Source organism: Sander lucioperca, chromosome 22 (assembly GCF_008315115.2).
Source record: "Sander lucioperca isolate FBNREF2018 chromosome 22, SLUC_FBN_1.2, whole genome shotgun sequence".
NCBI classification, from domain to species: Eukaryota; Metazoa; Chordata; class Actinopteri; order Perciformes; family Percidae; genus Sander; species Sander lucioperca.
Window position 1 is genome coordinate 18710087 of NC_050194.1, and position 23770 is coordinate 18733856.

At 40.5% G+C, this 23770-nt stretch overlaps 2 protein-coding genes across 6 annotated transcripts in view; both read right to left on the reverse strand.

Annotated features, from left to right (window-relative positions):
* The window catches only part of LOC116061077 (disintegrin and metalloproteinase domain-containing protein 12-like), a 70440-nt gene extending 66294 nt beyond the window's left edge, over positions 1-4146 (reverse strand). The window contains exon 1 of one of the 2 annotated variants that reach the window (XM_031314958.2): positions 3617-4146. In XM_031314958.2, coding sequence (XP_031170818.1) covers positions 3617-3740 — 124 coding nt within the window. In that variant the 5' untranslated portion in view covers positions 3741-4146. The remainder of the gene's footprint in view (positions 1-3616) is intronic. The other variant, XM_035997332.1, reaches the window with a different exon arrangement.
* c22h10orf90 (chromosome 22 C10orf90 homolog) lies at positions 111-23122 on the reverse strand. 4 transcript variants are annotated; one of them, XR_004107644.2, is made up of 12 exons: positions 22995-23122; positions 22106-22883; positions 20669-20735; positions 18176-18258; positions 15199-16549; positions 13041-13193; positions 12164-12285; positions 11523-11694; positions 10191-10254; positions 9649-9739; positions 7139-7753; positions 111-121 (listed from the first exon to the last, which is right to left on the reverse strand). XR_004107644.2 is itself a non-coding variant. In XM_031314959.2 (11 exons), exons 2-11 carry the CDS (start codon positions 22697-22699, stop codon positions 7715-7717), a joined length of 2736 nt encoding a protein of 911 aa, XP_031170819.2. In that variant the 5' UTR covers positions 22700-22883; positions 22995-23122; the 3' UTR covers positions 5715-7714. The 4 variants fall into 4 exon arrangements, 3 of the variants coding, with proteins under 3 accessions (XP_031170819.2, XP_031170821.2, XP_031170820.2); XM_031314959.2 differs by lacking the exon at positions 111-121 and having other exon boundaries at positions 5715-7753; XM_031314961.2 differs by lacking the exons at positions 111-121; positions 13041-13193 and having other exon boundaries at positions 5715-7753.
* Positions 23123-23770: the final 648 nt, after the last annotated feature.

A 23770-nucleotide genomic window follows, 5' to 3' on the forward strand; every position in this document is an offset into this window, starting at 1 on the left:
GTCTTGTCCCTGCATATCCCTTCTCATTGAAGTGTTGGGAGGTGAAATCTGGGCAAATGCTGTATGCCAGGCTGGAAGATAGATGATCTGGATCTAAGACATAAAATTCTGTGTTTCAATTCTCAGCGGAAGACAGGACATTCATATGGAATCTGGTCAAACAGGGGAAAGTTTCCCTTTGCACCTACAATGCAGTACAGTATGTTAATCTGGAATTGCAATTGATGCCTGTTTTGATTCCTATTCTCTGCTCTGGCTGGACTATAAAAAAGGTAAATGCTGATGGAATTTTCAAGTTGCAAACTTGCAAAATAAATTAGCAAAGGAAAAGTGTACAATTTCCTGTTAATTAAAAATGTGTGACACAAGGTGATATCTGCTCAAACTGCCTGGATATGTATCATATTTAATCCCAATCAAAGAGGTGATAAGGGGTAAATATTAAAAATAGACTTAAAACTCTGTGGGCCATAATCACTGAAAGGTCGACTGGAACATTCTGACAATGTAAACCCATATACTTGTAATTCAGCAAAACATCGCTGTCAGGCAGAAACCTTATATCTCCATATTTCATCATTTTAATTTTTTTTCATAAACCAATGCTATTGGTCACTCTTTACGTCTTTCTGTGGGTTTTACAAATATTTAAACAGTGACGAGGTAGTTTTGTCTGATTTCATTTGAGGAGAATGGCTCAATAAAATGTTTTCAAATTAGCCGTTTTTCACGTCCTCCCGGGTCGCTGCTAATGGGGCTCTCCACTGTTCCTAATGCTTAGGATGTAATGCAAGTTACATGTTGTACAGTGTACTGTCGATTGTATGTGACAAAGAAATAAAACGTCTTTGTCTTTCTTCCTAAAGCCATTCCAGTGAAGAAGCATGCAGAATAGCAAAACCCTGGAACAGCTAATATAAATGCTATGCAGTTATTACAGTAGTTATTCTTGCGGTCAGAGAAAGAGCCATCTGACATTATATAATACATATGTCATTCATTATGCTACACCTAAAAGTGCTGCAAAACAGAACAAAAGAACTGACCAGCACGGGCTTATTTTTGTTATTTTTTTTGGTGAAACACTGATGGGGTGGAACTTGAACTAACCCAGATAGATAGATTTGACACTGACAACTGATATTTGAGCCAACTGGGCCCTCTGACCAGACGAGAGAGAAAAGACGCTCAGGGAGAACTGTGCTGAGCTCAACTCTGACCTGACTGGGTGTGAAAGTCCAATGAGAAAGTCCAGAGCCAGCATCAGGTTTCAGCTTGTGTTAAGCTTTTGTTGGGGGGGTCAAATGAGTCCAAAGCAGCTTCGAAGAAATGAATGCAACACATGTAGGGTAAGGCCACATGAGCACAGTCCAGCTATTTCCCCCCTCCTCTGTAAATATCCCCACTGTGGAACAGCAACTGGTTGATCAATCTGTCTTAATGCACAACCACACATCAGCCAATTCTTCTTACTGGCCTCTTGGGTCTTAACTATCCAGAACAACTCGTCTGGAAGATCTGAATCCATTCATACTGAAAAGATACTAAATGCCTCTGACTTGAGATGGGTCAAGTTATGGCGATAATGTCTCTCTGGGGGAGGACACTGTTTGCTGAAGGAATGTTTTACTACAGTCCAAAAATATATTTTCAGCTCAACTTTCATTTGTCTGAGGGTGCAGCATGCAAGCTGCATACAGCACTCGAGGCAGACAGAGTCATGTTGGTTGAAGCAGTACAGCTGGCTAGTAAATACTGCCTGACACTAAGTGTGTCAACCATTGGAGAAAATAATTCACAAATGATTCCGGGCTAGAAACAGAAACATGCACAAGACAAACAGGGAGAGGAAAACCGACAAGAAAGCTCCAGGGGCGGTGTCATGAAATATGTATGCAAACATGACATTGCATGGAGCTGAACTGCTCCATCTTTTCTGAGCAGCCTTGAATTCCTGACAACAAAGACAAAAGTCTGCACAGTCTGGAGACAAAGTAGAGACTCATAAAAGGGAGCACTAATGATTCCCACTTTTCATGATTTAACATTTAGAAAGCTGCAAATCATTATTTTGATTAATCGAACAATCATTTTGTCTATAAATGGTCCAAAAAATATGAAAAATTACACTCACAACATCTTTACTGCTTGTTTTGTCGACCAACAGTCCAAAATATATTCAGTTTGAAAAACAGTAAATCCTCACATTTGATTTGTTTAAATGACCTAAATGATTAATGGATTATCAAGATTTTTTGCTGATTAAGTTTTTAAACAACGGCTGATGGTTTCACCCTGCATTTCACACCATTTGATTCTTTTAAATGTAACCCCATCTCCTGTGCACTTGTTTACACCGCTCCCTCTACACATTTATCTCAATCAGCTCCAATTACCCACAAGCAGGTAAATAATCTACTAATACACCTTGGCTCAGACTTTCCCAGTGAACACTCAACCCATGAGAACGAACCCATCAAGGCCGACTTCTGACGGCGACGAACTGTTAATGAATAAATGAACAAATTCCTTACGCTTTTATTCCATTTTTACACATTTGCCCTTGCTGGTAGCCTAATTAATTCCCATGATTCCACAGTGAGCGTTGTGACTTGCAGTGTGTTCAGATCATAGACTGTATGGTTCAGATGTAAAAGTTTTCTGTAGACGCCAACACTCAAGTGCAACTCCTCCACTCATCACTGTTGCACATATAGCCTACTGTGTAGTGTCCTTGTTGAATCTCACCCATAGGGCATGGAACACTGGTGACTGAGACGTCATGAGCCCCACCACAAAGGGTTGCAATCACAATGTGAGACAAACACACAAGCATTGCCAAAACATTTGGAAATTTCCCCAGAGCTCTCAAGCAGCTATTTGTCACGTGTTGCTGGGATGTCATAAACATAATAAACAGTACAATTTACAGGTTTCTAAAAAGCTATGTTACTTATTAAGTCCAAACCAACAATGTGACATTTATTTTATGCTTGCCGCTAAATTCATCCATAATTGAAAAATGTAAGTATGTTTGAAGTGCCTTGAAAAACTGAAGTATGCTTGAAGCACCAGCAAAATGCCTCAAGTGCGACCACTGATTACCAAAGACAGTTTCAGCATCATCAATTATACAGCGTCTCCTCTCCTCTGAGGTGCACACTGGATGGACTTCAAGTTAAATTTTTAGGTACTGCTTTTCACACAGAGATCTATTGGAGAGAATGAGAGAAAGCCATGTATTTAGAAAGCTTGTTTACACTGGAGAGGATTCATTCTGGCCTAACATGTTTTACAGATCTGTATGTCTTGTGTATTAACGAAGGCTTTCATAAATCATGATTTACCCAAAACAGCCAAAGGCCGACATGAATGACGAATTAAATGTAGTAGAATAGAATAGACACATAGCAAACAAAATGCACAATGGCAGATGCAGACAAGTTACTTTCAATATTGGCTACACAGAAATAATTTTCTTCATGTTTTCAGGTGAAAAGACATAGCCTAACATGTATTTCAAATTTGGCATTCAGCAAGTCAATAAATCAATTAAGAAAACAATCTAATTTTGCGCATAGATCTTTGATATAATAGAAACATAATACATCTTTACCTCTTCTTCGCCTCTTACCTTCAACAGATCTGGAGAGCACACTGTCACGAACCGAGATAGAGACGGATAAAGCCTGAAGTGCTGTCAAAATAACAAACTTCAGACTCCGGATCCCGAGGTTCATGATGCCCGGCTGAAGCGTGGACGGGACTGGCCAACTGTTTCACTGCAGCGCAACCATCATACAATCCAACAACAGCTGATGTGCAGGAGACCCCCCTCCCCAACCCCCCACCCCCCCAAAAAAAATTAAATGACTTCCTGAAATATGATCAATAGCAGAGTGGTGCCATAGGAAATCCCGAGGACAGCTGATTCAACTCCGTGCACTTTCCCCATTCACAGACGTTCAAGTCCAAAGCTGCCTCGCGCAAAATTGAGAAATGTCACAGAAATGAAGAGCAAGCGGTGAAAACATTAACAAATGCACAAGCCGCTGCTGTCTCCCACTGGAATGCATCAATTCCAGGGCAATTACTGGCGACAAGTGTTGTCTTATGAGTGGGGACCATGTGCTTCAACGCCACGCTCCGCAGGGTCCTAAAGCCACCTCCAGCGACCGTTATTAACGAGCAGCATAAGCTACCAGAAACAAACAAAGTACAACTTCCGGTCACAGCTTTCAAAATAAAAACACCAATTAAAATGGTAAAGCACTTGTGCGATACTGTGTGCACAATACCACTAAAACAAAGAACGTATTTAACGAATATAGGCTAAAATAATTTAAGTGCTGTTTAATGACTATGTATGTCCTATCATTTGACCTTTCATAGGCTTAACAGAATACACTTTTTCTGAGATTAAGCAAAAAGGTCAATCTTGACTTTGGAAATAGCCTAGTAGTTTGAATTGAGTTATACTTATCCCTGAGCTTTCACCGTGAGAAGCAGTTAAACGCTAATGAAAAGGGCTATGTGGACTATTCTGGTCAATTTATGAAAACATTAATATAGATTACATTTTCTTAAAACAGAGAATTTGTTGCTTTTCTTCCCTTTATATCATTGTTTTGGTCTGTTGGTCAGACAAAACAAGCTATTTGCACCTTGCACATCAGAAATTGAATGTGGTGTCCCGAAAAAGCAAGATTCATTTTGTCAAATTACAGATAAGAGTTTTGCATAGACCTTACAGAAGTTGAGTTGAACTAACGTGACCCGGCCTGGAAGCTGCCTGACAGAGCGTGAACCTAGCATTTTATTTTGAAGTCAAACCACTTAATTTCCGGCCTCTTTCTTGGTATCCGTTGCTCAACTTGACCCAACGGGTTCGAGGGGCTCACAAATACTGTGGCAGCCCACACAGTGAGCGTAAATTCGGGTAATATAGCCTACACAGCCCTCACTCACAGATGTTATTATGTATATATGTTGTTATTCAGTCAGAGTAAGCTAAAAGCAGCATTATGTGAGGAAAAAAATGCAATCTTGCAAATTCAGTGTAATGCATGCAGTGCTTGGTTCCTCACCAGAAATTGTTCATGACACATACAACAAGCTACTCAACTTGTTATCAAGGTACCATGCACTAAATTATTTCTGTACATGGCCCATTCAAACACTGTGGCTCAGCTCAATTATGCTCTTTAGAGTGTGCACTCTGCATTGCACCACATGGCCACCCACTTCAGGAGGGATGCAGGCAGAACACAGGCAGGTGTCAACAGGCCTGGAACCAGGCTTGGTTCCTGAAAGCTTTTTTCTCTCCCAACAGTAGAAAATTAAAGTACAGCTTTCCAGGTGCAGTGTGTTTCCAGCATGAACACTTAAGGTATAGTCACAGGAGCACATGCAATCATTGCCTCACACCGTTTGAAATAGGAACTATAGGGTGCAGCCTAGTGACATGAAGCTCAGAAACCTCAATTTCTCCAAACTTTTCTTTCAGGATAAAATATGAATGGATATGAAAGACTAGATTTAACTGGAACTCAACATTCAGCTATATAGGATGTTACAAAGAGCTGATCTTTTGCTTTTTTTAAGAACCAGAATGCTTGAAGAAAGATAAGGTGCAGGGAGCAGACAGTAAAATAGGACTTTCTGTTAGTGTGCAAGGACAGATAATACACAATAATAAATCCCAACTTCATGGAAATTATTTTATCTAACCTCTGTTATTATGTCGATGCAGTTGGGGGTAAAAAAAACACAACTTTTCACCAGTGCTTAGAGACAAACATTTTACAGTCACATTTGGAAGAAAATAATATCTAAACACAACTCAAATATTAAATACATCTAATTAATTTCAAATATAAAATACCTAAAGTTGAAGTTTAAAGAACTACATGGAATAGTGAAACCTTCTATGTAAAGTTGAATAGAGAAAACACACACACACACACACACACACACACACACACAGTAAATAACTTTCTTAAACCAGCAGTCATGGTTCATAGTTGTGTTCTACTTTCAAGTCTAAAATTACTAATTTAAAAAAAGACAGAAACAATTATGAACCATGAGTGATCTCCTATAGTCTAAAGACACCCACACATGCATGGACACTGACGTGACATTAATATAAGGTTTACAAAAACCAAGGCATCATTGCAAATTTAGATAGATGAAACAGCTGGACTATGAAAGAACTCTGACTTTAAAGGCTAATCAGTAAAATAACAATTAGGAATAATGAAGAGTGTCGGCTCTTTTGTCTCACAAATAAATATTTACACATCTCACTTTTGATTTGTTCCCAGCTCCATCATGTTGGTGAGCAGCACTCTGAGCACATTCACTTTAAATCCCACAAATCTAAGTCTGCAATGGTGGGCTCCAGTCCGTCATGAGACAAAGATAGGGACAAAAGATCCATTCAAATCTGCACTGTCCATTAACAGGGCATTTCCAATGAGAAGAGGTCACATTGCTCCATCTTAACGGGCAACTTTGAGTCAAGAAAATTCCCACAAGCCATCTTAACAGCTAATAGCTGGCACCGAATAATGGCAGAGCCCACTTCATGCTTCACTCTGCTTATTGGTTGTATAGTGAGGATGGCAGTTGAAGACTGTCCTGGAAGGGACTGTGAAGCATTATCAATGATTTTGTTTTGTATCACTGCTTCACGTCACATGAGATCATGTGAAAGTGGCTGTGTGAGGACATCAGTGCTTTATTGTGCCATTAGAGCTTACTCTGCATCCCATTACATGAAGTATTCTGGAAAGAAAGGCAATTTGCAATCAACTGAAAACAAGATAACACAGATACACTGCATACATTGCTGGCTTATATCTTACATCAAAAGTCAGTCAGTGTGTCTATATGATGCTCAATGTGATACAACCAAAACAGAATGTTGAGACACCATTTCATACATTCATTTTGGCCATCTTCATTTGTAATTGCATATCACAAGGGCAACTAGGACAGCTGAGGCACAAATATCAGCATCTGTTTTTTTCTCAAAAGACATAAGACATAATTTATGGCAATCTTTCAAAAACCCAGAAGCCCATTTAACAAAACTTAGCGCTGCTTCGACAGTATTACCAGAATCCCTAAGGACTCCTCTGTCCGAGTGCATCAAGTATTTTCTGTCATCTGCCCAAGACAATTTAACCTGTCCTAAAATGCTAATTTGTGTCTCTTATCCAAGCAAAGATGGACATATATCCATGCTGGAGTTGTACATCACATTAATATTTAAAACTTCTCATTCATTTATGTTTAGTTAATAAAGTAGAGTTGCAATAAGGAAAACTGATTAAAGGTCTTCTTTTATTGTGCATCAGAAATATATATCTATTTATCCAGATGGGCAAAAGAGTCTTTGAAGGTTCTGGAAAACCTTCAAAACTGCGCTACAGTAAGCAATGTTAAATGATCTTCCGGGCTTCTGAAAGCTTGCCATGGTTTTATCTTTCAGAAAAACAGATGTTAAGCTCTGTAACTTGAATAATAAGTAATGGTAACACATGAGGGATACAAACAGGGGCTAAAGGACAGCTAGAGGTATATCATGACCTACACTGATAGTTTAACTCATATTCAGCACTGTCAAAGGTCAAAGTTCACATCATCAGTCTATTATGCAATGCTACGGGCTTTGTCATGTCATCATCGTCATCTGTTGTCAGTCTTTTCAGCTGTTGCTCCTTTGAAGAAGCTGAGCCAACAGTTTCTGCAATAAGAAAAGAAAATACTCAGATTACTAAAACACTTGGTGGCTATAGATCACCAGTCTAGTCCTCACAAAAACCCATGTGGCAATCCAGGCAAACACACAAACACACACATTCTCTTCCAGCTTTAGATGCGAATCAAACAGTTCTGCACAGAAACAGGAGCGAAGCCTCATCCCTGCCGTCCTCTCACCCAAACGTTCAGGTTTTCACCTCCTCTTTCAGGATCCTGCTTGATCTCTGGCATCGCCCCTCTTCCCTGTGTTTTCTGCCACAGCAGCAGTGTAGATGGAGCAGCTGTGTGTGAGCACCCACACTGTCTGCAGCTTGGCTGAATGGTGGCACTGCACTATAGCTATCCCTGCCGCTGAAGGGCCTTTTGTTTTACGAGGAACACAGCCCTCATACACTCAGCACAATGAGGCTGTTCACAGTTTCTCTCCATAATGAGGGAAAGGGCAGTGCAGTGTGAGAGCAACTAAAATTCTTCCAGCATTTAAACTCTGTCCTGGGTTATAATTATTGATCATGCAATAAAAACATAGGTCTGAAGTCACATGCTGAAAATACATCTGAAGCTAGAATTCTTTAAATAATCTTTTCTAATCAAACTCCTGGGAGAAGTGCAAGAAAATAGGATAAGTTTGGCAGCAGCGACCTCTAGTGGAATTATAAGCGTATTGTTCTGAAAGCAAAGGCAAGCTCGAGAAATCCTTCAAAAGCTTAATTATTCACTGTAATGGGATTCATTTTACAAATAAGCAGAACTGACATTTACATATTTTCCCATCTTTATCATTTCTTTCTTCTCAGAGTTACATACAATCAGTACAGCAGAACACAATCAAAGATCAAAAGTGGAAGGAAAGGAGTACACACAATTAAATATTAATGCAAGCCTACATATCTTGTTATCAGATTTATCAGATCTTGGAAGATTTAATTAAAAAAGCAGAGACAGTGACACTCAATAAAAATTTGAATTCATATTTGAATTGCTTCATTAGAGCACTATGGATCCTAATCAATCATGTTGTGTCAATCACATGTGCGTCAGAGAATAAACATCCAACTCCTCAGCCCTCAAGTTCAACTAGTCTGCTTCAACAGGAAGAATATCCAGAAATACTACATCCCATCCACCCCCTTGATATTGTGTTTCTAAAGTTTTTTGTATAAATATCCTTCAACCTCATGTGTTCCACTCAAGTCTTTTCAGTTAACACTAATGGACTTAGTAAGCGATACAAAGCTTAAGTTCATTTCAACAGCTGCACTGCTGTGAAGAGAAAAAGCTATTGTTGGCCATAACTGAAAAATGTTTCACCTTTTGCAAGGTTTAATTGAGCTTGTAGAGGAAAGGTGTGTTATTACTTGCTTGATTGCCTGTGGGTCATATACACAATTAATGTTCTGTTCAGTGTCTCAGGGAAGTTGTTGACACTGTGGTAAGCTTTATTCCATATTTTAATGGATTTTGTGATTCAGTGCATCATTTCTGCATAAATATTAGTTTAAAACAACTTCAGGGAGATCAAAATAGGCCGGTGTGGAACATAAGAATCAGTCTGTTTGCACTAATGTAAGTTCATGTTGTTCTATTTAATCACTTAACATACACTCAGTATTATATACTGTATATTGTGTAACAGGTTGCCAAAGTTCTTCTCTTGCTTTTTATGGCTGCACTATTTAATCAAATGAAAATATTTTAGATGTCTTTTGCATCATTCTATACACAAATCTCCCAAACTAAGCCTGATTTGGCATATTTGGCATCTTCCCAATAATGAAATAACGTAAAATACAATGATGTGGGGTTGAATGTTTGACTGCAGCTTAGTGACCTATTAGTTATTTATCTGTGTTTTGACAAAAAAGATATAGAGATTACCTTTTTAAAAAGTTCAACTCGCTGTCTGTTGCTCAAACACGCCTCCCTCTTCTTCTCTTCCTGTTTTTTCTTTTTTACCTCAGCATGCGAACTGTAACAAAAATTATCATTTTGTGTCTTTTCAGATTGTTGTAGAAAATATGGCAGTTTAGGGTTGATATTTAAAAAAAATTAGCAAACATGTGTACAGTATCTATTATCCAAATACAGTCATTGACTTTCCATGCACCACTATTCACTGTCTATCAACTACATGCTGCATTATATTCTGTATAAATCCACAGTCTAACACCTCAGTCTAAAATGTCTTCCTGATTAATAGGCGGATCTGCCAAGAAGCCAAATAAACAAGTGATGCAAGGAAAGGGAGAAAAAGAACATGTCAGGATGAAAAGGCACGGCAAATATCTTGGCAGAGGAACAAAAAGCAGCATACTTTGTATGGACATGTCACTGATACAGGCTATGCCTTCACATGTGAAAGCAAATACAAGAGATAAGAATGCATCAAAGAAGAAGCATCTGACAATGGGCCAACTGACCGCTTAGATCTCAGCTGCATTTCTTTCCCAGTAATGGCTCTATCCCTGGGTTTGAAAAGGTTATCTGGAAACACAAGCATGTACACACACACACACACACACGCACGCACACACACACACACACACACACACACACACAATGCTGATTAAGTTGAAGGTTTTGAAGCATAGCAGGAAATCACTCTAGCTTTTCCTTGTGTTTGAAGAGACTGAAAACCTGTCTTACAGAAAAATCATATTCAATCATATTGGAACCTCCTAAAAGAAGGTTATTAAGAAGATTATTATATACAAAGCCATGCATTCCACCTTCTCTACTCGCTTCTCAAGACATTTTATGAAGTATCATTTCACCATGATGCAAGAACTGTTAGTTTTCATAAACATTTATACATGAACACTGATGAAAAATGTGATTTCCCAGCTGTCAATGACCCACTGGTGTATTTTTTGTTAAGGCCAGTAGAGGGCAGGGAGAGCTACAAAATCACTGTCACAAATCTTTAAATTCTTTATTGTTTACTGTGAATCTCATCAGACAGACCACTGCATCGGGAGCCTAATGACATTTGAAGGTCACAGATATATTTTTGCTAAAATCCAATGCAATCCAAGGCAATCGCTCTGAAACCTTGTTATTCAATAAAGGAGCACTTCCATATATAAATATGCAATAAAGCCATTTGTTTCACATCTTACTTCAAGTGCCTTTTATTGTATTTAGTCACAGCTTGGCCCGGTGTGCCAGTTCACTCTCTTTTTCTCTTCTTCATGTTTTTCCGTAACAATAGGCCTAATAATAGTTTAGATTATATACCAGACTGAAAATGTCTTTTTTTATTACATGTCAGATTCTGGCCTGCTATGTGATTTTCTTCATCATTTTCTTTGTACCTTTTTATATATGTTTTATTTATTCATTACGCTTTTCTATACAATTTCCATAAATTCATTCCTGTACCAAATCTTAATGAGTTGTTTGCCTGTCATTGAGTAGTTGTGGTGGATCACCCTGTCTAAAACTACTGCTAAGTCAGTATTTGGGGTTTCAGTAGAGGACTTTAATGGATTGTCCACTTCAAGCAAATACTAAATGTGAATATTATGTATGATTGAGAAAAATCTTACTTATCAGAAGCATAAATCCAAAAATATCGCTCTGGCTCTGAGCCTTGAAAAAACAACACATATTGGCTGAAAACTACCCACCTTGCTCTTTGTTCTGTGCATGTATGTGTGTGATTATGATGTGGCAAACAGCCACTGCAGCTGCAATAGGATAATAGGCAGTACAGTGGATGAGAGAGGTGAGGGAGGCTGCTGGCACAGTACCGTTCAGAGAGGTACACTTGGCACTGTGGGCTCTCTTCTGCCTAAGAGCAGCATCGGACCGTGGGTCTACCGAATCCGCCAGATCCCTTCTCTCCTGTGCTCTTCGCTCCAGCTCTTGCAGTCTGCTCTTGGAACGACTGATGAAGTCTGGTCTGGACCGCTGCAGTGCGTCCTGCCAAAACCAGAAACATATTGCTCTTCTTGACAAAACACTTAAGCCAACTTCCCATTTCCAACTCCCCCCACTCTAGAATATAGCTCTGAGGCACCCCATGAAAAACTCAAAAGCCAAATAAAAAATGTGTTATTCCCTTTCGCTGACATTAGTGTACTACAGTGGTTGCCAGTCTGTGGGAGTCAAAATCCCTAAAGGGGTTAAGATATACCTGAGGGGTCAGATAATTAACTACATAGGGATTTAAAAGCAACAAAATATGTTTATATTTCTCTAATGCAATTCAAGAAAACAACATCACTCTTTGGTTATACTGGTCGTGCTAAATGCTACATATAGACATTGCATTGTTCTGAAGGGTCATATCTTTATAACGTCATATCTATATATATATATATATAAGCATTTGGAGAATTTGGAGAATTTGGAGTTTGTTTTATTGGCAAAAAAATACCTCTGAACTCACCTGTAGAGAAAGAGTTTGAGGGTCAGGGCTCAGTGGAACAAATGGAGCATGAGGCTGGTTGTGGTGCTGGACTGTTCTTTGATCTGGATGTGGCTTCATACATTTCCCGTCCTCTGTCACAGCTAAGGCAGAGAAAATCAAATTGTTTGCATCTTATTTACACCTGCGTTGGCTTCACGTGCCTGGGCGCAATGCATAATAGCCCTCTGGGCCTGCCATAGTCTATATCCACGACGTTCCACTTCCGGGATTGCTCCCGTACCGGCGGTAATTCCGCCGGATGTCCCCCTTTCGGCAGGATGTCAGATACCATTCGCTTTCTTTGTGTTGGAATTTTAAACTCTGTTCAATTTATGAGGACTATGGTTAACTGCTCCTCAGATCTCTGCAGGGTAAATCCAGACAGCTAGCTAGACTATCTGTCCAATCAGAGTTTTCTGTTGCACGACTAAAACAACTTTTCAATGTACACACATTTCACCAAAACAAGTTCCTTCCTGAGGCTATTTTGCAGCATCACCGTGGCGCCGCCCATGACGATTGTGATTGGTTTAAAGAAATGCCAATAAACCAGAGCATGTTTTTCTCCCATTTCGGAATGCTGTGTTGACTTGCCAGACCCTCCCCCGCAGTGCTGTGGAGGAAGGTCTGGCAATGCGAGACTAGGCCTGCAATGACAAGTTACTTCTTGGTATGAATCAAATAGGCACAGTATGTAAGAGCCAAGGAATTTCACTTGATCTGTATCGATTCAATCAAAGACCATGGAAACAAAGTGTTGAGCTTGCAACATTTACAGTTAACTGTAACAAAGATTAAAGTTTTATAAGGTGAGAAAATATGATTACATATGAGGGGAAGAGAGAAGTGATCATACCAGTATTTCCCTGGGGTGATGCAGCGGAGTCCTTCTCACAATTGCCATTTGGTGTCTTCTTCTTACTAAGTTGTCTTTGGAGTTTGATATTTGCTATGATGGCAGCTGCATTGAGGGCAAGCACTTCCTCTTGAGACTGATGTGAATGGGGATCTAAAACGCAAGAGGACTTTGATGTAACTGAAGAGTAAGTAAAACAGTGACACCGGCTGCCATGCACCACAGGCAGATTTTTAACACTTTTTCATAATGTCCTGCCTCATTCGGAGGTTGACTGTATGAAACGTTGAATTTAAATGATGTTGCCCCAGGCCTCTGTAATTAATTGATAACATTCTTAATGAATGCGATTAAGGAATAATTCCTAATTTCACACAGAGAAAAGACATCATGAATGAAGAAACACACTCGCTTATTAGAAACCTCACTCCTCATATCACTAATTCACCTAAATATTTAGCATTCCCAAATAATAGCTTGATCTGGCTGTTTCAGCCATTTCACATAAAATTGCATTTTTGTTGTGAGGATATTGTACTAACTTACATCCATTGAGAACTTTGGATTTGAAACATGGACTTGAGTCAGACTTAAGTCACAGAAATAAGGACTTGACTGCCTAAAGACTTGACTTTAGACTTAAGAAGACTTTTTAAAATCCTAGCGCAATAACAGATAAATAAGACAGCATCAGCCAGGCCTTGCATGACCCTGCATCTTACATCTTTGATCAGTTAGCTAAAGCATTGAAAGAATTTCCATCTTGATGTGCAATGTATTTAACTGTATGAAGACATGGACTTACTAAGAAATAAGGTTTGACATTATTCATTTCTTGCCAAGAGTTAGAAGAGAGAGTGATACCAGTCTCATGTTTGTACATTTATTATGAAGCTACAGCCAGGAGGCGATTAGCTCAACCCAGCATACAGACTGGAAGCAGGGGGAAACAGCTAGCCTGACTCTCTCCAAATCCTTGCTCATCAATTAACATGTTTGATTGTTGTCACCATGAGGTCGCCAGGCAACCAGCAGAGGCTCCAAGAAGTTACTGCGCCCGGCCAAGAAATAGTCCAGCACATAACACCCCGGAAAACCACAAATAGTGCAGACTAAATAAAGACAAAATAACGTGAGCTGTAGAGGTGCTGGGAGGAAGATTTTTTAGTTTTAATCTTTGTACAGAGGCATCTGTTTCCAATTTCCAGTTCTTTATGCTAAGCTAAGCTAACTGTCTTCTGGCTGTCACCTCATATTCAACAGACAGATATGAGAGAGGTATCTTCTCATCTAATTCTCGGTAAGAAAGCAAATAAGTGTGGGAGCCTGGTTAGCTCACCTGGTAGAGCGTGCGCCCACATATAGAGGTTTACTCCTCGACGCGGCGGCCTCGGGTTCGTCTCCAACCATATAATTCCCACTCTCTCTCCCCTTACATGTCTTCAGCTGTCCTATATAAATAAAGGCCTACAATGCTGCTAAAAAATATCTTTGAGAAAGCAAATAAGTCTATTTACCAAAATGTTGAACACAACTCACTTTGCTAAACCATTAAACCATAACCAAAACCCAAGCATCAATCCTAAAGTAGATAGGTAGATTTGTGAGACTGAATTTTCGTGTGAAAAGAGTTTTGTCCCCATAACATGAAGAAACACACCCAAATGTAATAGCTACATTGCAGGATCTGGATGCCAACATTGACTCTAACACATCCTAATACTTTATTTTCACCGTGTTTAGCAGCTTGTGATTTCTCTTCCTCAGTGAAAAGGGGGACTAGAATAGATTATGCGTGCGAAGAGATGCGTGGGAAAATGAAAGAAGGTGAAAATGAGAATGGGCCTCTCCGTCTGGGAAATGCTATTTGACATCAGCACAGATATCTGGCATGAGTGTCAATTGCACTCAAGGCATCAGATGAAGGAATCATATGAAAACAACCCTAAAACGCCCATCAATAAGACATCAAAGGTGAAAGACAATATCAAACTTCAGAGTTAGGCCCCAGAACGCTGCAGTGTTTCTAATAACTTCACAAAAATGGCACAAAGGAGGTGTATATTTAGACATCGCCATCCTTTGAAAATGGAGATCAGAGATAAAGGGAGCCTGTGTGCTGACAGGAAGACTGTCAAAGTGGGACTGAGAAACCTACCCGGAGCCTTGATGAGAGTTAGACAGGGGGACGCTCTCCTCACTGCAATCTCTGGTGGCAATCTTTCTTTCTGGCCTCCGTTTGGCTTCAGGGTGTCTGCCACTAGCTCACCTGCTTCTTTTGCTGCTGTTCGGTGGCTGATGAAACTACTGTCAGAGTTCACAGGGTTGATATTGGTCTCTTGTGGTTGCTCAAAGCTCCATTTACTGGCGGCTGGTTGTGTCACATTCTCCTTGCTTTGCTCAGTGTGTCCAAACATATTGCCATAGCAGCTGAGTGGTCTGTGCGGCCTGTTCAATCTCTGTCCAACAGCCTTTGGAGAAACCTCTGAGGGAGCTGGTGCTGCTATAGCAGGGAGGTTGCTCACAAAAAGACTCAGTGTGGATCTGTGTAGTGTTCTACCATTTTTCTCTGGATCTGAAGTGGAGGCATTTGTTGCTTTAGCTGAGTTTGGCCCCTTTGTGGAATCCAGATGGTGATATGAAGGTGCTGCATTGTGTTGTGAATGGTTTCCAGGACTCCACATGCTGTTTTCCTTGTACACTCCCTCTGTGTAGCTGTGTCTGTACTCTGGGTGCCTTGTCCCAGACCTTGCCTTGGCTGGACTGTAGCTCTCCTTGTGCGTTGTCACTTTGATGATGGTAGCCTTTCTTCTGTGGACCACTGTGTCCAAAGTATGGCTAGTTGGTTGGGTCCCCGCCCTTTTTGTGCTTGGGCTGGACGTCATCCTTTGCTCTGTCACTTTGACTATAGTGGCCTTCCTCTGCACTGTGACATGCCTGGCATTTGGGTCCATGGACTGGTGGGATAGTGGCGAAGAAGCGGATTCACTGGATCGGGAAGAGTGGTTGCAGGTGTCGGAGCCAGGCAAACTGCATGATCTGCTCAATTTCCTGGATGATATGGTGATGGAGGAGAAGCCGGCTTTTTTCTGAGGGATGAGTGTAGTCACAACGGAGTTTGTCTGTATGTGTGAAGGCTGTGAGATACTGTTCGTTCTACACAGCGGGGCTGTTGCCCTTATAGGCTGAACACTGCCTATTCTATGCAAAGGCGTATGTGTCTTGTTTGTATCTGTGCTGTTTGGCCTTTGCAGCAGAGTGTGTGAGGGTTTGAAGGGATTGGCAACAGTTGTTTGATGCAGAGGAGCATGGTTGAGGGGGTCTATGCTGGTTGTTTTCATCAGAGAGGACTTCCTGTTGGGGTCTGAGCTGGTGCCTGTGGGGAGATCAGTGGACTGACTGCCTCCAGGGAAAGCTGACACCCTGTTGGTATTCCAGCCTCTCCTCAGAGCTTGCCAGCCTACAGGTCTGTAGCCTTCGTTCGCAGGAAAGCTTAGTTTTTCTGGCACCTACAGCATGTGGATAAAAGAGATTCTATGTGATAAAGATCCTTAATTATACATGGAAACCCCATCCCACCCTTCTGTTGTTGTTAATGTCTCTTGCTAAATGTTTTGTCATTCATCAACACACAATAAAACATATGCTGTACGTTCATCTGTACGTGGCAAATACAGAAAATGGAGCAGAACCTCATTTAATATGGCATGAAATATTGACAATATGCTCTCTAAAACTACATTTTAACAGAGGGTCAGCTGGCTTATCTTTCCTCAGGGCTTTGCTGTTTGTTCTTTAGTCAGATGACTCTCCCCATGCTTGACACAGTGAATGCCCCAATGGAAGCAGCAGCAAGCAAAGCCAGCCACCACACAGCGTGACTTATCCCTCGCAGAATCACAATGAGACTCTATCCTCAATAGAAACTGAGAGTCAAAAAAAGCAAAGATTCTGGGCCAGAGGATTCTAATGGTATTATATAGAGCATGGAGAAATGCTGATTTGTCCCTGTTGTGATCGCCAGCAGGTTTAATATGATGTAACATACCGCCCTGATCCCTCATATACTAATGTTGCATAAACCTCGTTCTAAACAAATGTGATGTGATTTAGCTCTGACCAGGCTTTTGCACACCAACTTTTGGCTCTCAACAAAATACTATTTACCAAAGAGAGTAAACAGAGTTGTACAGAGTTGTACAGTAGTAAATAATTATAAATACTTTCTGCAGGCCACTGATATATTTCTCTTATGATCAAATTCAGATGTAAACCAATCAACTCATTAAATACCTTTTAAGATTATGACAGTTAGACAGTGGTAAGTAAGGTTGCAATCAATTTTAGTCCATTGAAATATTGTGTAAGGCAAAAATTAGACATTGTCAACTGTATAAAACATCTAATTTGGCATTGCTTTGAAAAAATTGCTGCTGCAGCAGCCAGACAGACAGTAGACGGACACTGACATCTGTGCTCATAATGGTTTATAAAGCAAAATCATTGAAGCTTTGACCTCCTACATTTTTTCTCACATTTGTTAAGCCTCTCTTTCGAGTTCCATAGAGTATCTTTTTTGTTTTTTTAAACTTAAATGCCACAATCTGAAAGTTTTTTTAATCTTTCCCTTGGCTTTTAAACGGATGGCTTGCAACATAAGTGATTATTTACCGGCATTTCTTCTTGTTAGTGAGACTCTCTCGACACATAAATGATAGGTCCGTATGTGTAGGCGTCTAGGTGTCAAGGAGGCAAGCGAAATTAAACTAAATTAAGTACAAATGAAAAAGAATAATTTTCTTCTATTGTATGTTTTTCTTAGTAGAAGTGGATTTTGACCTTCTATAAGACACTGTTGGGGAATGAGAACCCTTGGTTTGTCCAATATTGTAACTGTCCTAAACTGAAACACTACATTTATCAGGGTTAGAAATTGGAGACACTGGGCTAAGCATCACAAAGCGTAACATAAGCATAACACTAGCATTAGAAGACTTAAGGTCATCTCAGTATCCAGGCAGATATTGTATGCACTCCCCAAACACACACAGACCCACTGGTATCCATTATCTCCTGAGCTCAATGTGTTAAAAAGAAAGTGAAAAACAATCATACCAGAGGTTTTTTTCAGTTACCTGTTTAATATTGGGAGAGCCTTGATCGGGTGTCTGCCACGTCTTCTCACCTAAAGCACTTTGACTTCTCTCCACCTCTCCATCTATGTATCAAGGCAAAACAAATGATTCACTGTCACATTCCTCAGAAGACATGCTCTCTCTCACATATATACACACACACACACACACACACACACACACACACACACACACACACACAACTCAGGCATTCAGCTGACTGTGTGGCAATGTTGACACTTTCAATAATTGACGTTGTCACAGTAAAGTGAATCTAGCACCACCCCGGAGCCACTTCTCTGCTTCCTCAGGAGACGTAGCAACTTGACTGGTCTGCCTCTCAGCCCTGACTGATACTCTATATTGCTACCCTGACTGCCTGCCTGGCTGCATTTCCACCTGCTGCTGTTACCATGGTGACTGGCTCTCGCTTTGGGACAACCCTTGAATGCTGTGTGGATAATCCATGGTATTTTTCATTTTAAGGGAGAAAACAAGAGACAAGGTGAAAATTGCACCACTTTGCAAATGTGATTACATCTGAAAAACAAAGAAGTGTATGTTTAGAGGTCTTTCTGACACTTTGTTCCACCTGCTGCCATCACTATTTGTCTCATTTCCTTTCTATTAAAGGCCCCAATACAACTTGTGACCCTTATGAAAGAGCCTCTCTCATTACCTCCACTAGCTGAGCTCAAATAACCATTTTTTCTGTATCAACAGCAGCCTAATATCCCAGAGGAAAATAAAGAAGCAAGGCCATATGGCAAATACCCTCTAAAGTCCCCGCCCTCCCAATTTATTCCTCATCCACATGAGTTTTATATGTGTGAGCAGGGTGGAAAGGACATGAAGACTCTTGGAGCACAAGATCCAATTTCATTATCATTTGCTCATTAACATCAGGCCACTTTAAGTTAGTTAAATGTGACTTTTGCAGAGGGAGAGGGCACTGAGTGTCTGCAATAAGACCTCGAGTCTGATTAAAACTACTTCTGCAAGGGTTTTCAGCAACAACCAGAAAGAGAGAGACAAAAAATGAGAAAGAGGAGGGATAATTTGCTATCTGGAGTGTAACTGAGTCAGTTGTAGTTGGAATAATTAGGTTTGGAATTTTTGATAGTTTCATTTGGTTTCGGATGTGGAATTGTGTATTTAAATGTACTGACAGCTGAGCGTAACAACTAGTACTGAAACAAGACATATTTGGATGCAGTCCTGCACAGAGATTCTGGTTTCTGTTGATTATCTTTCTTCAACTCATTGCTGGGATTTCAGCCGTGACCAATTTATTGTGTACATGCAGCTGCATAGAATTATTATTCACTGTGAAATGTGAATATTTATGGCCCATTTGGTTTACTATTAAGATATTTATAATTGATCTAAGAGAATTGCTGGAAATAGGCCCTTTTGTGTGTCAAATGCAAAGCCACAAGTTGTTTTTACTTCCCTTTTTTTATTTATACGTGATGGTTAGTCTTCATGCTTATACAGGCTATATGGCTCATAAGGCTTGGTGAAAAAGCAATCCAACCTATATTATAGACCATATGGAGATTTATAATAGTCCAACATGACATGATTGTACATTTTAATCAACACAGCCTGTGCATGTAGCTTTTAACTAACAGTACGCATGATGTTAATAAGGTTTATGGTCCTTAAAACACCTGCACTTTCTATCAAAACTCCTTGCTGCCATGGATGGATTGCTTTGATGTCTGCAAGCAGCCCAAGCCTTGCCAGGATAATCTATGTATAAACAAGGACAGGGCTGAAAGATCAAACCTCAGATCAAATCCAGTGAGTGTGGGGCTGCCATGTTCATAGATTAACAGGGCTCCTTCTCCAATCAGGCTGAATCTCTCCTTATATTCCTGCCTCCTCCCACCCCTCCTCTCCTTCTCTTTTCATCACCTTTTCAAGCCTAATAGCGCCTATTTCCTTTACCTGCAATCCTGCCAGCAAACTGTGGCACAGCAAGGACCAGCTGTATTTTAAATTGACTTTGTTAGTTTTTTGGGGGGGAGTGGGGGTTGTTTAAAGTGTTCGTGCAGTCAGTCATTGTGGAGCATTTGAAAGAGGATAGAGGCAAAACTGCTGCAAGGAGCTGATTAGAGGCAGGTAAACTGTGTGGCAAGTCAGCCCTGAAATAAGCTTTTGTTCTCCCTCTGGCTAACCCCACCCCTGCAGTTACCCTGTGGCCATATTTGTTCTAGCACTGATCAGGCAGTAAACATCAATTGAAACAGAACGTTTGTGTGTGTGTTTGGAAATGTTCTGTTGTGCAAGAGAGTTACTTCTTGTTTTTAAATTTGGTTTTATGTATTGCTTTAAGGTACAACTCTTACATATCACACTTGCATAATTGTGCATTTGTTGGAATTATATTGTATATTGTATTGTATTTTTTGTACTATAGCCTACTCAACTGAAAAGCCAGCTGTTATGCAACTGATTGTAAACTGATACAGCAAGGTCAGTACATACCCTGGTGCCTGTTTGCTGTTGCTAGATTCTTCTGAACTGTTGGAGTGATGGTTTGTTTCAATTTCACCTGTAAAAAAAGGCCTATTAGAAGACTTGATTACACAAAAAGTACCTTTGCATCAGTACAATCCTGGCATCTGATAGATTTAAAAGAATAGTTTCACATTTTGGTAAAAAAAAAAGAAGCTTACCGGTATTTACTTTCTTGCTTACAGTTCGATGAGATGATCACTCTCATGTTTGTATGGTAAATATGAAGCTAATGCTACCGCCAGCAGCCAGTTAGCTTAGCCTCTCACAAAGACTGAAAATGTATAGCCTGGCTCTGTCCAAAGGTAAAACAACATACCAACACCTCTAAAGCGTACTAATTAACACATTATATATTGTTTGTTTAATCCCTTATGAAAACTAGCTAGCTGTTTTCCCTTGTTTTCAGTCTTTGTGCTAAGCTAAGCAAACCGGCAGCTTGATCATTTTGTACGGCCATGTGTGTTTCCCCAGAATTTTAAACTATTCCTTGAAGCATAATTTCTAAGAACTAGGGCTCATTAATAATATCAGTTAAACCTATATATTTGTAATTTAAGTTACTGTGGTTAAAATCGAACAAAATCTCAACACTGACTTCACATAATTTATTTTTCAGTGAAGAGTCACAAGGGAAGGGATGTGCTTTGTGCATCAATTCAGTCAAATCCCTGGTACAGCACAGCAACTTATCGATTTTGAAGTCATATTATCAGTTCAGTGGGTAATACTCTGGGAGTCTCCCATTGAATTTTCTCTGTACATTGGCTTGCATCCTCTCAGGGCACAAAGCTCAATCTCTGGTGCCACAGCTCCAAATGAGTCGTAAACCTTTCGAGAATGTGTGGAGTTCCTGCAGAGTAAGCTGTTTTCAAAGGATGCCAGAGCTCTGCCTTCTCCCTGGGTAGCTGAGACTTGACTACAAATGGCACTCTATGGCCCTCTGTGTGTTTTGGTCTGCCTTTCCTGACACTAAGCACCATCACCTCCATTACACAGCATTTTATATTGAGACTTGCAGAGCTTACACTGTCTCATTAACATGTCAAAATCACAGTCACACAGCCTGAGAGGATGTCAGTGCCAAATCCAGGATAAATCAGTCCAGCGTCTTTGCAAAGGCCTGTTTTAAAAGGTTGATACCCTAAAGCACAGACACAAATGTTGTTTGATGATGTTTCTTTGAAAGAAGTATTCTCAATGCTCCAAAATAAATCTCCAATAAGAGTAGAGAAGCTGGCCAAAATGAACTGGGTGGATTACTTTCAGAAGGTTAAGAACGTAACTGTTGTCTGTATTCCTCTTAATTCTTCAAACCTTGCATACTTAAATGTAGATTGAAGAATTCCAGAAATGTTAGAAAACTTTCTGAATATATGCTTAAGGTTTGGGTGTTATGTGTTTTACCTGGCCAGCAGAGTGGTCCAAAAACTGGCTTTGGTTGCAAGCATCATCCACCATCATCACTCTTCTTTGGATTGGCAGCCACCCAATTTTGACTGGAGCAAGACTACTGAGTTGAGCCTGCTCCTTCCTTGGGGCCTGCATCATATGAGCTCTCTCCAAGCTTTCTCTGTGCTCTGGAGGAGAAAGAAACCCAGTTTGGAGGGACTCCTGGCTGCCCAGAGAACTCTCATACAGACTGGGACTTCCACATGAAGATGAACCCCGGCTAAAGGAGGGAATCCCCGGCTGTCTCCAGGCACGTCCGGTTGCCTCTTTGTCAAGAACAGGCATGGATGTTGTCCAGTCACTGAAAGCTGGAACCTGATCATGAACTGGGGCTCTGAGAAGTTCGCTCTCTATCCTCTGCAGGTGCTCCAGCCAGCCGTCCAGCTGGTGTCCTTCAATGGCACTCTGGGGCCGAGGTGCACGTGGAGGGCGAGAAACACAGGGCAAAACCTCCCCCTCTGTTATTAAGCTCTCCCAGTAGGACTCATCTCCTGATCTCCTCCAGCTCTGAGCTCTTCGTAGGTGGTCAGCTGGCCTGCGGAGAGTCATCCCTTTGGAGCTCAGGTAACCACTCACAGCTCTCGAGTTTCAGCCCACAATAAAAGCCCTTTACAGTGGAGGTATTAATGAGACTCCCCTGGCTCAACTGGACTTCTTATCATGAGGCATGCCAGAAATGCACTGCAAGGAATTAGTAGCTACAAGAATGCCGGAGGTCATCGTTGTTACGGATCTGTTATGGGAAGGTATCACAATACCGTTAAGTATAAGAAATAGGTGCAAATGATTCTAGATCATAAGACAAACTACACCACTCCACAGTGCTGCTGATAATATTACTTACCAAACCACCTTTTTCACTTGCTTCCAACTCCTAAGTCCACAGTGTTTAGGAAGTAAACACTCTCTGTCTTCATATAAACTAGGTGCTAGTGGGTACTGTCTCCAGTCAGGCACATAGCAATGTGAGGGATGATCTGGCGAACAAAAGAGTTAGTGAGCACAAGGACTGAACATCCAATACAGATAGAGATGGAAAAAGACAGAGGGGTGGGCGGGCTGAAAGAAAAAACAAACACTTGTTGATGCAATGCTTGACGTAACAAGATCTCCATTCAAACAAAGAACACCAGTAACATTCAGCATTTTAATTATCAAACGTTTAATTTTGGGTTTATGCAAGTCAGAAACACAATGTTTAAAAGAGCAAATAATCAAACTTCCTGACATTCAGCATCCTAACAAATGATAGAGCATCACTAATGAGCAGTATATCCATGTTATTCCATAAGTCACTTATTGCTTCAGAAATCCTCTTTGTTGAATTCCCTGTTTCTGCTCTTCCCTGTGATCTCGTGGTTGGTGGCTGATTATGAGGCATTGCTACCCTCAAGCCTCTAACCCAAGCCATGTGACATTTGCAAGACTGTCTTTAAAATGGGCCAGTGTCCTCTTGGATAAGTAACCGTGACCCACATGATGTCCCACAATGCATGAGTGAAGGGTATTTACAAGACAGAGGAAACTTGTCTCTGACTTAAGGCCAGATTCTAATTTAGAGGCAGTTAAACACAGATCTTCAAAGATACAACTTCTTCTTGCTTGGATGTTTAAGGAATT